General features: G+C 33.1%; 1 protein-coding gene across 1 annotated transcript; it reads right to left on the bottom strand.

Annotated features, from left to right (window-relative positions):
* Positions 1-1,637: 1,637 nt before the first annotated feature.
* LOC125656126 (uncharacterized) lies at positions 1,638-11,196 on the bottom strand. Its single transcript, XM_056145730.1, has 4 exons — positions 11,184-11,196; positions 9,658-9,789; positions 7,915-7,998; positions 1,638-2,529 (listed from the first exon to the last, which is right to left on the bottom strand). Exons 1-4 carry the CDS (start codon positions 11,194-11,196, stop codon positions 1,826-1,828), a joined length of 933 nt encoding a protein of 310 aa, XP_056001705.1. The 3' UTR covers positions 1,638-1,825.
* Between the last annotated feature and the right edge of the window lie 2,304 nt (positions 11,197-13,500).

Here is a 13,500-nt window from a genome sequence, read left to right on the forward strand (position 1 = left end):
ATATTTAGATATTTCGAGGAAGTTTCATATATCAATGATGCTCATTTCCATACCCATGTCGGTTCGATATATACTTTGTATTTATATTTTGTATTGCTTAAAGGAGTTATGAGATTGATCACTGTTCGTTATCTTCACCTTTCATACAAGTGAACTCGAACTAAAATACAAAACAATATTTTCACATCTGCTTTATACTAGAACATTTTATCAAATGTATATGTTAACAAAAAACTAACCACACAACATTATGACAAACTGGATTATTTAGCTTTCCCATCAAAGATAACGAACTGTGATCAATCTCATAACACCTATAAGCAGTACAAAATAGAAATTTGGCAAACAGGGACTCCTGGATACACCAGAAGTGGGATCAGGTGGGATCAGGTGTCTAGGAGGAGTAAGCAGCCCCTGCCGACCGGTCAACCCCGCTGTGAGCCTTATATCTTGATCAGGTAAACGTCGTTATCCGTAGTCAAAATCGCAAAGCCAAGAACGGCCTAACATCGGTATGTAACAAGACAGACATCATTTTACCCAATGATAGGTTGTATTGACAAAATAGATTATTATAACGACTATAGAATTTGCGAAATGCTGACTTTAAATGAGACTGTTAAAATCCTTGCACCCCTTAACTCTTAACTGATTCAATATGCAAGATAATGTTTTGCATATGAACAGTTTTTAATCGAGACAGGCTGCTCAAAATTATTAATGTTAAGGAGTTTCAACGGTTTCGCTTAAAATCCGCATTTCGCAAAATGTATGGTCATCATAACTACCTAATTACCAATACAACCTGCATTTGGTCAAATTCTGTCTGACATGTTTCATGCCAATTCTAAGGTTGTTCACACATAATTGTTTTAACTAAGGGTTATTATTTATGGGGATTATAAGATTGATTCATTATTTTCATCTTTTCATCAATTAATAAATTAAAAACGTTCTGTAGGCGTCACAGAAATGCATCATGTTCGTTTCGGTTACCTATGGTCGTCATAACGATCTCATTAACCAATACAACCAGTCATTAGGTCAACTCCTGTCTGACGTGTTTCTTACAACTTCTTCTATCGTTATTCATATACTAATTGTGTCTAGAGATTACCATTCATAAGAATTATGTTACTATAATAATAATAATAATATTAAAAGTACACTTATATAGCGCCTTATCTAAAAAATACTCTAAAGCGCTGTACAACATACTAAAATTTACAATTGATAATTAAAAGAAAAACCATAGAATACACAACGAATAATCCTTACACATATAAGCATGAATGCAACATTATGTCAAAATGGATAAAAAGTACAAATCAAGACAATTTAAAGTAGAAAATATGATGCAAGCATACGTCCTAGATATATGAAAAACACGTTACTGATCACTTTTTGAACAATGCATACATTTCTAACTTTCTGTAAGCGTTGCTAACACTGTACAATGATTGTTGCACACAGGAGAATATTCGGTTGTCATTGAATGAGCTGTGTGACTTCACTGTCACAGAGTACCTACTTTTTCTTATTTAGTCCATGCTCAGGATGACTCTTTGACGGCATTCATGATACAGGTGACGTTATGTCTCCAATTAAAGCCCCGGGTGAACATAAAATCAAACAAATTAAGCAAATTAATCTTTTACAATAGTTAATGTTTTCTTATTCAATAAACGATGTGGTCCATACTTTTAGGATTTGATGATCCAGTACATGTACACATTATATTTTTCAATTGATAAAGATATAATGTATAAATACATAAAAAGGTTTCTTTAACGTTATCTAGACGTACTTCCATTATAGTGTAACGTTAAAGATAAGTTGATTCAGTCTTGTCATTTACATAAATATTGTCAGAACATTCACCTTCATCATCCACATCTGAACAATTCAGTGTGGTTGATTTCATGTAGTTTTGCAGGTCAGATGATGGCCACTGAGTCTTCCCTTTGCAATTTTGAACGATGTCCACAAATGCATGTTCATAAATATTTTCATTGTTTACTGTCTCTCTTTCATCTTTTGAAGTCCCGTTCATTTCAAATTCCATGCTTCTTATTGATGCCATTTCATGTTTTCCATCGTCTTTGACTTTATCCTTACATAGATATTCCTCTTTGCACACAGTGCTATAAACATCTTCTCCATATCTGTCTTCCCCCATCTCAGTTAAAGGTGTATGTCCGTTCCCGACGCATTCTTTTGAACCTGTATTATCATTATCCTCGGGGAAACCTTCGATAACGATGACTTCATTAATTTCTGTGTAAATGTCGTCTACTGCATGGATTCTGCACGATACATCATTCATCGAGTGAAGTCCTAAACATTTGCGATATTTGCATACTTCCCGTATGATCATTAGTATTAAAACCAGACTTATCAGAGTCCCGAATGTTTTTATTATTGTTATAGGATGCATATCGAATCCAGAAGAAGTATCGTTACAAAATCCCTTTTGCGTTGTCTTTTCTTTGACTTTCACTGTGGAGGCTGAGGACCTGAACATTGCCTCTAAAACAGATCCCAATAACTTTAGTGTGTGTAAAAAAAGCAACACAATACTTTAAAAGTCGATATTATGCAGTACTCTGCATTAGCTGTAATAATATAGCCCTCTCTCGTTTTTAGGGGTGTCACACTTCTATAAGGTGATTGTTTTAGGTGAAATATGGCTCATACAGTTAATTTTTAAGAAATTGGAGAAAAAGGTCGATCCTCCAATTACTTTATACTTAAGTATGTGGAATATCCATTCACATTCAGAGACCAATATTCAATATCCTATAGGAAAATTTGCAAGATGTTTTCAAATATCAGTGTTTTCAATCAGATCACTTATCGCATAACCTAGATATTTCATTTGAAGTATAACTGTTCAAAATACCATCCCTGTTGCATTGAAATATTCGCAAAGCGAATGAATGAAAAGATGGGGATAACGAACAGTGATCAATCCCTCCTATCCTATAAATAATACGGGATTGGAATTAAGGTAAACACGGACCTTGGACACACCAGAGGTGGGACAACATGGCTAGAAGTCAGTATTGCATGTTCAATAATGAAAGGATTCACCCATTTAGCATCCGAAATTGAGATCCGATAATTTACGTAAAAACTATTTGCTATATCATCTTACCTTATCCTTTCCTTCAACATCTTATATTCAATTTTAGTTTAAATTCCACACCATAATTAAGAAGTCGTCTGATTAATATAGCAGAATATGTTATTTACATCGACTTCAGGCCAAGCCCCTGCTTTACAACGCTGTATAACATATGACTTCTTTGTTTCAATTTTCCGAAGATGTTGTCACTAAAATTGGTTATCATAATCATTCACATTTATGAAAGGTGAAGATAACTAGAGAACAGTGATCAAACTCATAACTCATATAAGCAATACAAAATAGAGAATTGGACAAACACAGACCCTTGGATATACCAGAGGTGGGACTAACTGCCTATGAGGAGTAAGCATCCGATTTCGTCCAGTCACCAGACAGAAATAGAAACAATGGGATTATTTGTTGATAAACACTGACAAAATCGCGGGTACCTACATGTATCTTCATTGTGTAAGTGTACTTTGTTTGCGAATTTTCATCTGTCTTTGATCTCATGAATAATAAAGCAATCAAACAATAAATTTCTTCAGACTTCCACTGAGTACACCTATTCAACATCGTGGTTAGTGTCTTCGAGATATCGCAAGTTGAATATATTGGTATAGGGTAAAAACATATGAGAAGACTACACCGATCTTTATTTGAAATCAAATTATGATGTATCTCTAATACATATGTAGAGCCAAAACTCTTCTATGAATCATCTAATATTTTTTTCGGAACGATCCGATTTTGCACAATCATATACTAGAAAATACGTTCACATACCCATGAGCATGTTATGCGTATTATCAACATTTAATTAAAGACAGACTACTGACAAATAATTTGATGTTCCTGGGATTTTAACAGTTTTGTTTCAAGGCAGCATTTCGCACATTGTATGGTCGTTATAACGATATATATGTAATTACATCCTGTGATCAAGTCAAATGCTGTCTGAAGTGTTTCACATCAAATGTTAATCTGTTTTTAACATACATTTTATCTACGTATTCCTCTGTTCACCTATTAAGATAGAAGACTCATTCCTTGTGTGCCTAGTCATCAAGGGATACTTACTCCTCTTGAATATTTAATCCTGTCTTTGATATATCCAGGGGTATGGGATTACCCTGCTTCCAATCTAAATTTTTAATAGAAATTATGCGATTGGTCTCTGTTCGCTGTATATGTGTTTTGGTGTAAATGTGTTCAGCTAAAAATATGTGAATCACGTTAATCTGGTTATTTTTGCATTTTTCGAATTTATTTAGATTCGCAAAATCATTTAATAGAAAGAAATCTACACGATGCTTCTTCATAACTAATCACTAGTGCGTAACTAAATAGATAGTTTATCGATGATCAGTTTTTAACACAATTTTATAGCATCAAGATGTCAATTTTAAAATATTTTACCTAAGGGAGTGGCCTGTGAATTTAGATAATATAGTGAGAAATTATTCAATGTCGAGTTTCGAAAGTCTGTACAATTCACCTAGTCCTAAGTATTTACGAATTTGCACTATTTTAGCAGAAGGAATGAAAGCCAAAGTAGTCAGATATGCATCTGAAAACGGGACACCGAAAGCATTAGGACAATTCAGTTATTCTAACGTGACGGAGTCTACTGTTCGTCTAGCTTTGAATAATTTAGTTTTTATATGCAACCACGCCATGTGAGGGCCTTTGTCAGCATTACAGGCTAAGTTAACAGTTATGTGATGCCTCCCGAGCTGACGACACAGAATTATCATTATTTGAATTAGAAGGCGGCTAGTTTACTACGAGTCGAGCATCCAATCAATATGACTATATCAGCATAGTAACATCATACTTGAAGTCTTTATATGAGACGCTTTAACAAGTTATTCAAGAAAATGTTGGTGTAATGAGCAACCTTATCAGTGAGCAATCTAACCCCCTCGACTCACCAATTTCGGGCTTATGGAAATTTTCTGTCGATTTATTTTTGCAAATTTGAGTAAAAAGCTTATAGATCCATTTCAGCATTCCTTAATTTTGCGAATCTATCCTTGTACTCAAAATCAATCGATACAAACATTTCCAAATTTACCCTATCTCTTGAAATGTGAAAAATAATGTACACCTTTTTAGACTTACCGAGACACCTTACACATATTCCATTCTCATATGTTTATTTTTTAGATCATGTATAATGTATGTCTTCCAATAAATCATTTTAACGGTAACTTGTAAATCAAGCTTGAAACAAAAGTTTCATCTGCCGAAATATTAAGATGTATATGATTTTTGTCGGTCATAAACCCGAAAAAGATTAAAGGGTTTTATATTGCCTATTGATTAGTAAGATGGGAGTAATGATCAATGTTCTTTATCTTCACCTTTCATAAAATGGCTAATAACACGGACATTTTGTTGAATACTTTGCACATTTCAAGGAAGTATTAACTCTCTGCTTTCGAAATACAACTAGCTTTCTAAACTTGTAGATCCAGGAGGATGTTTAGTTCAAATTAAGCCAATTAAGGAAGGTCGTTATGGCCTATATCATTACCCCATTGTATATAAAAAAAACCATTAAACATATAAGTGCAAAACAAGTGTAGAATACAAGTATATATAAATTATGTTCAAGGTATGATCATTCTTTCACCAGAGGGCGCATTACGCAATCTTCACTTACACCTCAGACAACGCTAGGAATCACATGACAATGTAATCACATTCATTCTCGTCTCCTTTCCCTTTTAAAGTTCTGGAAACAGGTGATACGTGAGCCTCTTTTCATAACCCACTGGAACTTTTTAAAGGACATCTTTACCATTGAGCTGTTTGTCTCTTATTTTACAAGTTTCAATCGTATTTTCTATTGCTTTTCTTACTTTTGATTCCATGTTTACATTAAATATCCATAAAGTGGATGTCCTGCATTCATGCGCATAGTTCGAAATCGTTCCAAAACAGCGATTTTAAACAATTTACAGTAAGCATCAATTTAATTACACCAAAAGCATGACTAACTATTTAGTCCAAAACATAAATGTTGGATATTAGAAACTTTTACAAGGTTTCTGTGCATTGAGCGTTGATAGAGGTATACTGCGAGCAGCGCAAGGAATTCTGGGTAGAGAATGAGGTATGATATCTATGATGATTATCGCTCAATCATCAGTTTATGCAACGATTTTAAAAGGGACTACGTACTTTCAAATAGAAATGAGGAAAATCTTCAATTGGGATAGCACATCCCATTTCCTATACATGTATTCATGAATTGAATCAACATCCTCTAATACAGAATTACCTCAAGAAGAAACCCAACGGTCACAACGAATGCAAGGATAATTTTTTCTCATGAAGAGCTACTAGTGGCTCAACAATCAATCTTCAACCACTCTATGAATATACATGTATGTGAATGATTCTTAAAACAAAAGAGATTATAAGAATTTCATTCAACTTTAAATCCTATTGTTAAATTCTCGATCATAGTTTGGACTTGAGAATTATCAAGAAATTCAGGCTAGTTTCATTGCTTAATCAGATTAGATTTCTCACAACATGACACGCAACAGAAAATGACATCGCCACTAATGACTAATACTGAATTTCCACTTATTAAAGAGCTATATCTATATCTTATGTCCTTCCATAAAATACTTAACCACATTAATCACACGACAGTTCCCTCAACACGTTTGTGTGACCCCAAGATATCTAAACCTACTCCAAATTTTATAAACTTCAGCATCCTTAAAGAAACTGAAGACATCGACTCAATGCACAAGACGAAAACACATCGTTCCCCGTATGAACCACTTGTCAAATAAGCATATGAATGAATATACTGAGGTATCACAAATAAAGCAGATCTATAACTGCCAATGAGAAATCCAACACACTGTTGGAAGACCTGATCACCAAAGACCATGACGATATTCTCAATGATGAACTCAACCATATTTCTTCAATTTAAGAGTGCTTGTGCGTGACATCATAATAATTTCTGTTATATTTAGTTTTCCCTATTAAAAATTCATCAGTATTCACTGATATGAATATGCTGAGATTATACATAGACCGTCATCAATGGGAAAAAATACACCTAATTGGATATGTAGGGTGGTAATGATTGAATACATGTACCTTTTTAAGAAGTGGAGATCCTGAAAACAAAACTACATTAGTTTATAGTTTCCATGTGTGCTAAAGTTTAAATCATGAACTTGTTAAGATATTTAAACAAGGTTTAATTACCATGCAATATCAGAAATACGTCGATTCGGGTTTTTTTTTCATTTAAGAAAACATCAGCAGCATAAAGGATATCAAAACTGTCACTCATATCCTTCAATCCAAAAGAGTTCACAGTGCTTGTGGTGTTTTGTAAGTCAAAATGCTTGTTCTTCTCTTTGCAATTTACATTGAATTGTCTGGGTTTATCCTTTGAAATAGCTTTCACTTTACACACAGCGCTATAAACATACTTCTCGCATCCGGTTTCCCCTATCTCAGTGAAAGGTGGATGTTTATTACTATGACATTCTTTTGAACCTGTAATCTCATCATCCTCGGGTAAAACTACATTAGCCATGAACTTATTAATTTCTGTGTAAATGTTGTCTACTACATGCATTCTACACGACAATTTATTTGCATTCCTAAGACCTGAAAATTTCTTGTGTGTGTGTATAATTCTCCTCTAACTATTAGTATTATCACCAGGGATATTAGTGTCCCGGATGTTATTACTGTTGATGTAAAAATAACATTGATGTGAAACGCAGACGTCTCGTTACCATTTCCTTCACGCGTTCCATTTTCTGTAACTTTCACCGTATACTCTGGGGACATGAAATGATCCACTGTATTTGTCTCCGCCTCTACAAAAAACAATTTCTTGCCTTCAACTGGAGGGTACGACACACCGTAGAACATTAATATAGTAGTTTAAAACAGATGTAATAATGTAGACAAAATCTACTATTTCCGGCAGAGTACCACTATTTCTAAAAAGTATGTCATTTTAGCAAAGAATATCCAGATTTATAAAAATGATGATATATGAATACCAATTCAATATGCAAAACTTGAAAGAGTTTTACCACTATTTTCATTGCTTTTGTATATATATGAAAATGGGGTATTTTAAATTAATTACATTGGCTAATGCATGTTACATTCTATACAGTCCTCTAATGCTTAAAAAAGAATATTATGAGCTACAACGGAAATGTTTGCGAACGAAACGTGTCATTCTATGATCAGATAGATATTTCCGTAAAATGTTCCACCCTTTTTGTGACCGGGTTCTCAGTGTCCGTCAATGTCGCTGTAATATTGATCTTTTATAACGGAATTTCTCTTAGATTTGGCACAGCAACAGGTATGTCTGAATCTTGAATACTAGTTGTATGGGTGTCATCGATATAGAAATATTGACTATCCATCCTGTATAATTCATGACTAGAATATATTCAAACACACATACAAGTAGGCTATAGTTGCTGCAGCAATTGACACGTATGACGTCATGATGAATCACGTGACTAGATAGTTCATTAGTGACGATTTGTGAAGCGGAAGATTTGAATTTATGCAGATAAAAATAATATGAAATTGAATTATATAGATAGATTGTCAAATATTTCAAGACTATGGTCAATAAAGCAGCAGTTGCAAATCACATTAAGAATTAGTGCATAGAATGGATTTTGACTAGCATAGCATGTTTAAAGAGATGAGGGGGGAATAACAGTAAATTAAAGAATAAACAATTTTGGTTAAAATCGATTTTAAATCAAAATATAATCAATTATGTAATATGATATAGATTGCCGGAAAATTTGTGAATTTCAATGATTTTTGTTTTATAATTGTTGTGTACTACTTGCACTCAATTGACACCTAGGACTTAGATTGTACTAGACCTCGATGGTTACTCCTTGTTGTATAGTACTTGCATTATGTTACCTAGATTGTTCTAGAGCTCGATGTCTTCGTCTTTAGTAGAAAAAAATCACGTAATGGTTGCATCATCGTCTTTCAAGATTGTACTAGAAAATTCATTCTTACTATAAATACACTGTTAATTTTTATGATAGAAAAGCCCTGATTAGACAAGTTCTTTAGATTATTTTTATAACTGGGTACTATAATTTTGAAATTAACTATTTTGTGTGTGTAGATTCAGTTCGGCACGGATTTTTCATATCTATTGTTCAGCTACCGTAAGTTACTATTTTGCCATTGTTACAATTTTCTTTCAATTATTAAATGTAAATAAATGTTATTAATTGTGTATTTGTCTTTTTGTCAGTAAAATTTTCTGCCCAATCAAGGGTTTGTTCTGACCAAAATCAATGTCATTTTACAGTGAAGATCACTAATATATTTTCTTTGTATTTTTCATTTTAAGTTTTAAATGACTTACTAAGTATTCGTATCTTAGATATTTTGCTCTTCATTTCATTTATATCGCACAACAATTTGATGGATTTCATAATGTAGTGTTTGTTGATTTGTTTCCGTTATATATTCACCTGTAGCGTCTCCACACCCATATATGTGATTACAGTTTGAGCAATTGTCACAGTTCAGAGTGCATCCAATTCCATATCGTGGTGTCGGACATGGACTGGAACAATTATATCCGTAATACCCAGGGAGACACTCTACAATTCACGCATATTAAACATGACTAATATACCTGTTTGAAATTAGACACTGCCTTACGTACGTATATCCACATAAATAAAAATATACAAAATAATTACACTACCAATGAACATTCACGGAAATATTCACTCCGTAGCCATATCATGCAAATTAAGCGATATTTTACTCCACACAATTGACCTATATAGAATTTATGAGATTGATGACTGTTCAATATCTTCACATTTCATAAAACACATTTATGTAAATTAAACAAAGAAAATTACCTTTACACTCATTCCCCACATTATAGAAGTTTACGCAGCATTTTGGTGAACCGTCTACATTGATTCTGAAATATTATCATCTCAATGAGCTAGGCCACATAAATTATTTAGAGTAAGTCCACCCTCATGTCACCACATAAGAGTTGACAAAACCATTCATTTATTTACATTGATGTATGATAGGGAAAAAAACTTTGTTGAAGTTGTTCCCAATACTTATTGTAAAAATCTTGTTAAACATAACATATTTCAAAATTCTAAGTTATATATCAACAATCAATCATAGCTTTCAAAATATTGAATCCAAGGACAATAACTCTGTGTGCATTGATATTTTTTTATCACGTCCAATATGCGATTTATTTCCTTCATTTTCACAGACATTTTGTATATTTTTGGAAACAGTTTAATGAAATCGTTCTTGATATTATAATGTATTATATCGTTATAACCATTATTTGTGAAATTAAGGAAAATTGTAAATTTCTGACGTTGATACACCATTCTGTTTAAGTATCTTGCATCTTAAAAAGCGCAATGACCTATATCATTTATTTAACGATTTACTTGTTTTAACGCTAATAAATAAATACACTTTCTGTACTTTTATCAGATAATAATGCGAATATGAATTTACCTTATATACATGTATGTGCACTGCTACAAATTTCTTACCCCTTTGAACAACTCCCTTCACCAGTCGCCCGTATCAAAAGAAATGTGCTACACCAAACATACGCAGAGATAAGATAAATCATACTTGTTGTTTATAAACGACAAAAAAAGATTTTAAGTCCAAATCATAATATTTCAGTATAACTCAGCTTGCATAAAAAGCGGATATATTTAACAGAACATGATTTGTATAAAAATTTCCTGTATGTAAGAGCTAAAATCAATGTTCGTACTTTAGGGGCGCCATCATATATGTGCATTTGCAATACGAGTTTTCCAAGTTGCCCTCTAGTTATTTCTCTTCTCTGACTCTTATACGTGATGGGTTCAGATGCATATCGATGCGTTTATATATTGCCTAAAGAAATTTTAGAACGTTTATAAGTATTTGAGTATCATTAGTATCGAAGAGGAAAACAATTTCATATTTCCAGTGCCTAGATATATACCATCATATGCCATCTTATAGTTCATCCACCTATGTCTTTTTCTTCTCCGTCATCTTTCAACTATAGTCCAGCTGGACATATCCATACAAGTGATGCTGACATCGTTGAAAATGAGGGCCTGAAAAAACTTATTTTAAAAGGTCCTAAACTTAACGAACTTCGGTCTTTCATTTGACGACAGAAATATTTTAAAGATTAAACCAGATGATGGGCTAAAGATGAAAAAGAACTTAATACCTTCTTTGAATGGATTATAATTATAACAGGAATATCAAAATTTCGTATTAAACACATTAAAACAAAAGTTTGTACCACCTATCGCTCTGTGTTTAGTATATCAGAAGTGATAAAAGACTTAGAGCGGTTACATCAGGAATATGTTCGGTTCTAGTAGATACAGCTTGTAAGAACGTTGTCTATATTTCTTACGCTCATTACTACAAATATATTTCGAACTTGACATTAATTCCACATCTGCTAATCGTACTTATACTCAAACTTCCCTTTCAAAAGACGAAATTCTTTGATATTCAGTTTAAGACACATTTATTATCCCAGTCAATGGGATGGATCAATATGAGTTTCCATACTTATACTGGATTCCTATGCTTCACAAAAACCCTTACAAAACATACCTTGCTCGATCCAGTAAGTGTTCTACCAAGTATCATCTTTGCTCCTTATGAAAATATTAACTGATGTCAAGTTGAACATTCAAACGTATTGTGCCACAATATATGCCAGAAGTGGTGTAAACCAGATGTGGATTTTATATTATAAAGAACATTTATTAAATCCAAAACGCAAGACTTTTCTTAAATCAATAACATCAAATATGTTAGCCCGTTCTTGGCACACTCATTTTGACTACGGATAACTCCGTTTACCTGATGAAGATACAGGGCTCACAACAGGTATGGCCGGTCGACATGGGATGTGTACCCCTTCTAAACACCTGATCCCACATCTGGTATATCCAGGCATATTGTAAAACAGTTGAAAAGGCAGTTGAAAAACTGTAGGTACATCGAACAATTGTGAAGATTACGGAACTGGCGAAATATCTTATCTATAGATAGACAAGGAACAACAGACCGATATTTCACACATTAAATCAAACATTTCTTTTAATTAAAAATGCGTGTTGGTTTTAATCTCATTGTTTTTTCCTAGATATGAAAATATCGAAACTTAATCTGACACGAGGTTAAGTACGTTTACTGTAGTAACAATGCGAATGAAAAGGCAAAGATAACGAACAGTGATCAGTGTCATAAATCTTATAAACAATCAAAGATTAAGAGTAGACAAAAACACCAGAGGAAATGAGGATTTAATATTTATACTTTCATGGGAACTAATTATAAATTATTTCAGGGGATTTACAATGTGCATAAGACGTCAAAACAATTTCAAATGATTTCTGTTAACTAATTGTCAATAACTATCGACTGATTTCATTCGTCAATATAAATCACATTCACGACAATTAATGTACGCGATTCCGCCAACATTTTCATCTTAAGTGATCTTAAGTGGTAATCTTGAATCGAGCATTGTTACTCGAAGAAGAATAGGAGTAGAATTACAATATCAGTTAACGTGTTTTGTGCATTGTAATGTCATCAAATTTTGGTTACCTGTCCAATAAGACCAAATCTAAGACTATAAATGATATTTTGATTCCATAATTATTTTAAATGATTCACTTCCAACCTCGTTTGATTTTAGGACTGCTATGCTAGTAAGCCAAAGAGTTTTAAATCCTCCTCATTTTTCTGTTTTTTCTATTTCTAAATAAATTATATCGACATTTTCTTATGATAATTCATTCCTTCTAGAAATGTATCAAAAAATCGAAGAATATGGAATCACAAATGAAACCGTAAAAATGAATTAAACACTCCTTTGGATATCGATTGTATTTTTGTTTGTTTGTCGAGAATTTTTCAATCATATTGAGACATCACCAGATGTAGGGAAAATACCGGAACTTTAAGCATATGCATATACTTCAGGGTCGTCGCAGTAGGATTTAATCCTCCCAATTTACTTATCCCACCTCTGATGTGTCCAGGGGTCCGTGTTCTAGTCTTCATTTTGTTTTCTTTATAAGAGTTATTGGATTGATCACTGTTCGCTATCATTACCTTTTCATTCTTTAACGAGCCAACGCCAGCCGCGACGCGAGATCTCCATTTTTAAAGTCATATTTGAAAGATTCGAACTTCTAAATGTCGATTTGTTTGGCGCAGGAGCAGTCACTACCTATACATTTGTACTAAAATTATTATTGTACCATAGTGAAACGTAGATG

This window comes from Ostrea edulis, chromosome 7 (genome assembly GCF_947568905.1).
Source record: "Ostrea edulis chromosome 7, xbOstEdul1.1, whole genome shotgun sequence".
NCBI lineage: Eukaryota > Metazoa > Mollusca > Bivalvia > Ostreida > Ostreidae > Ostrea > Ostrea edulis.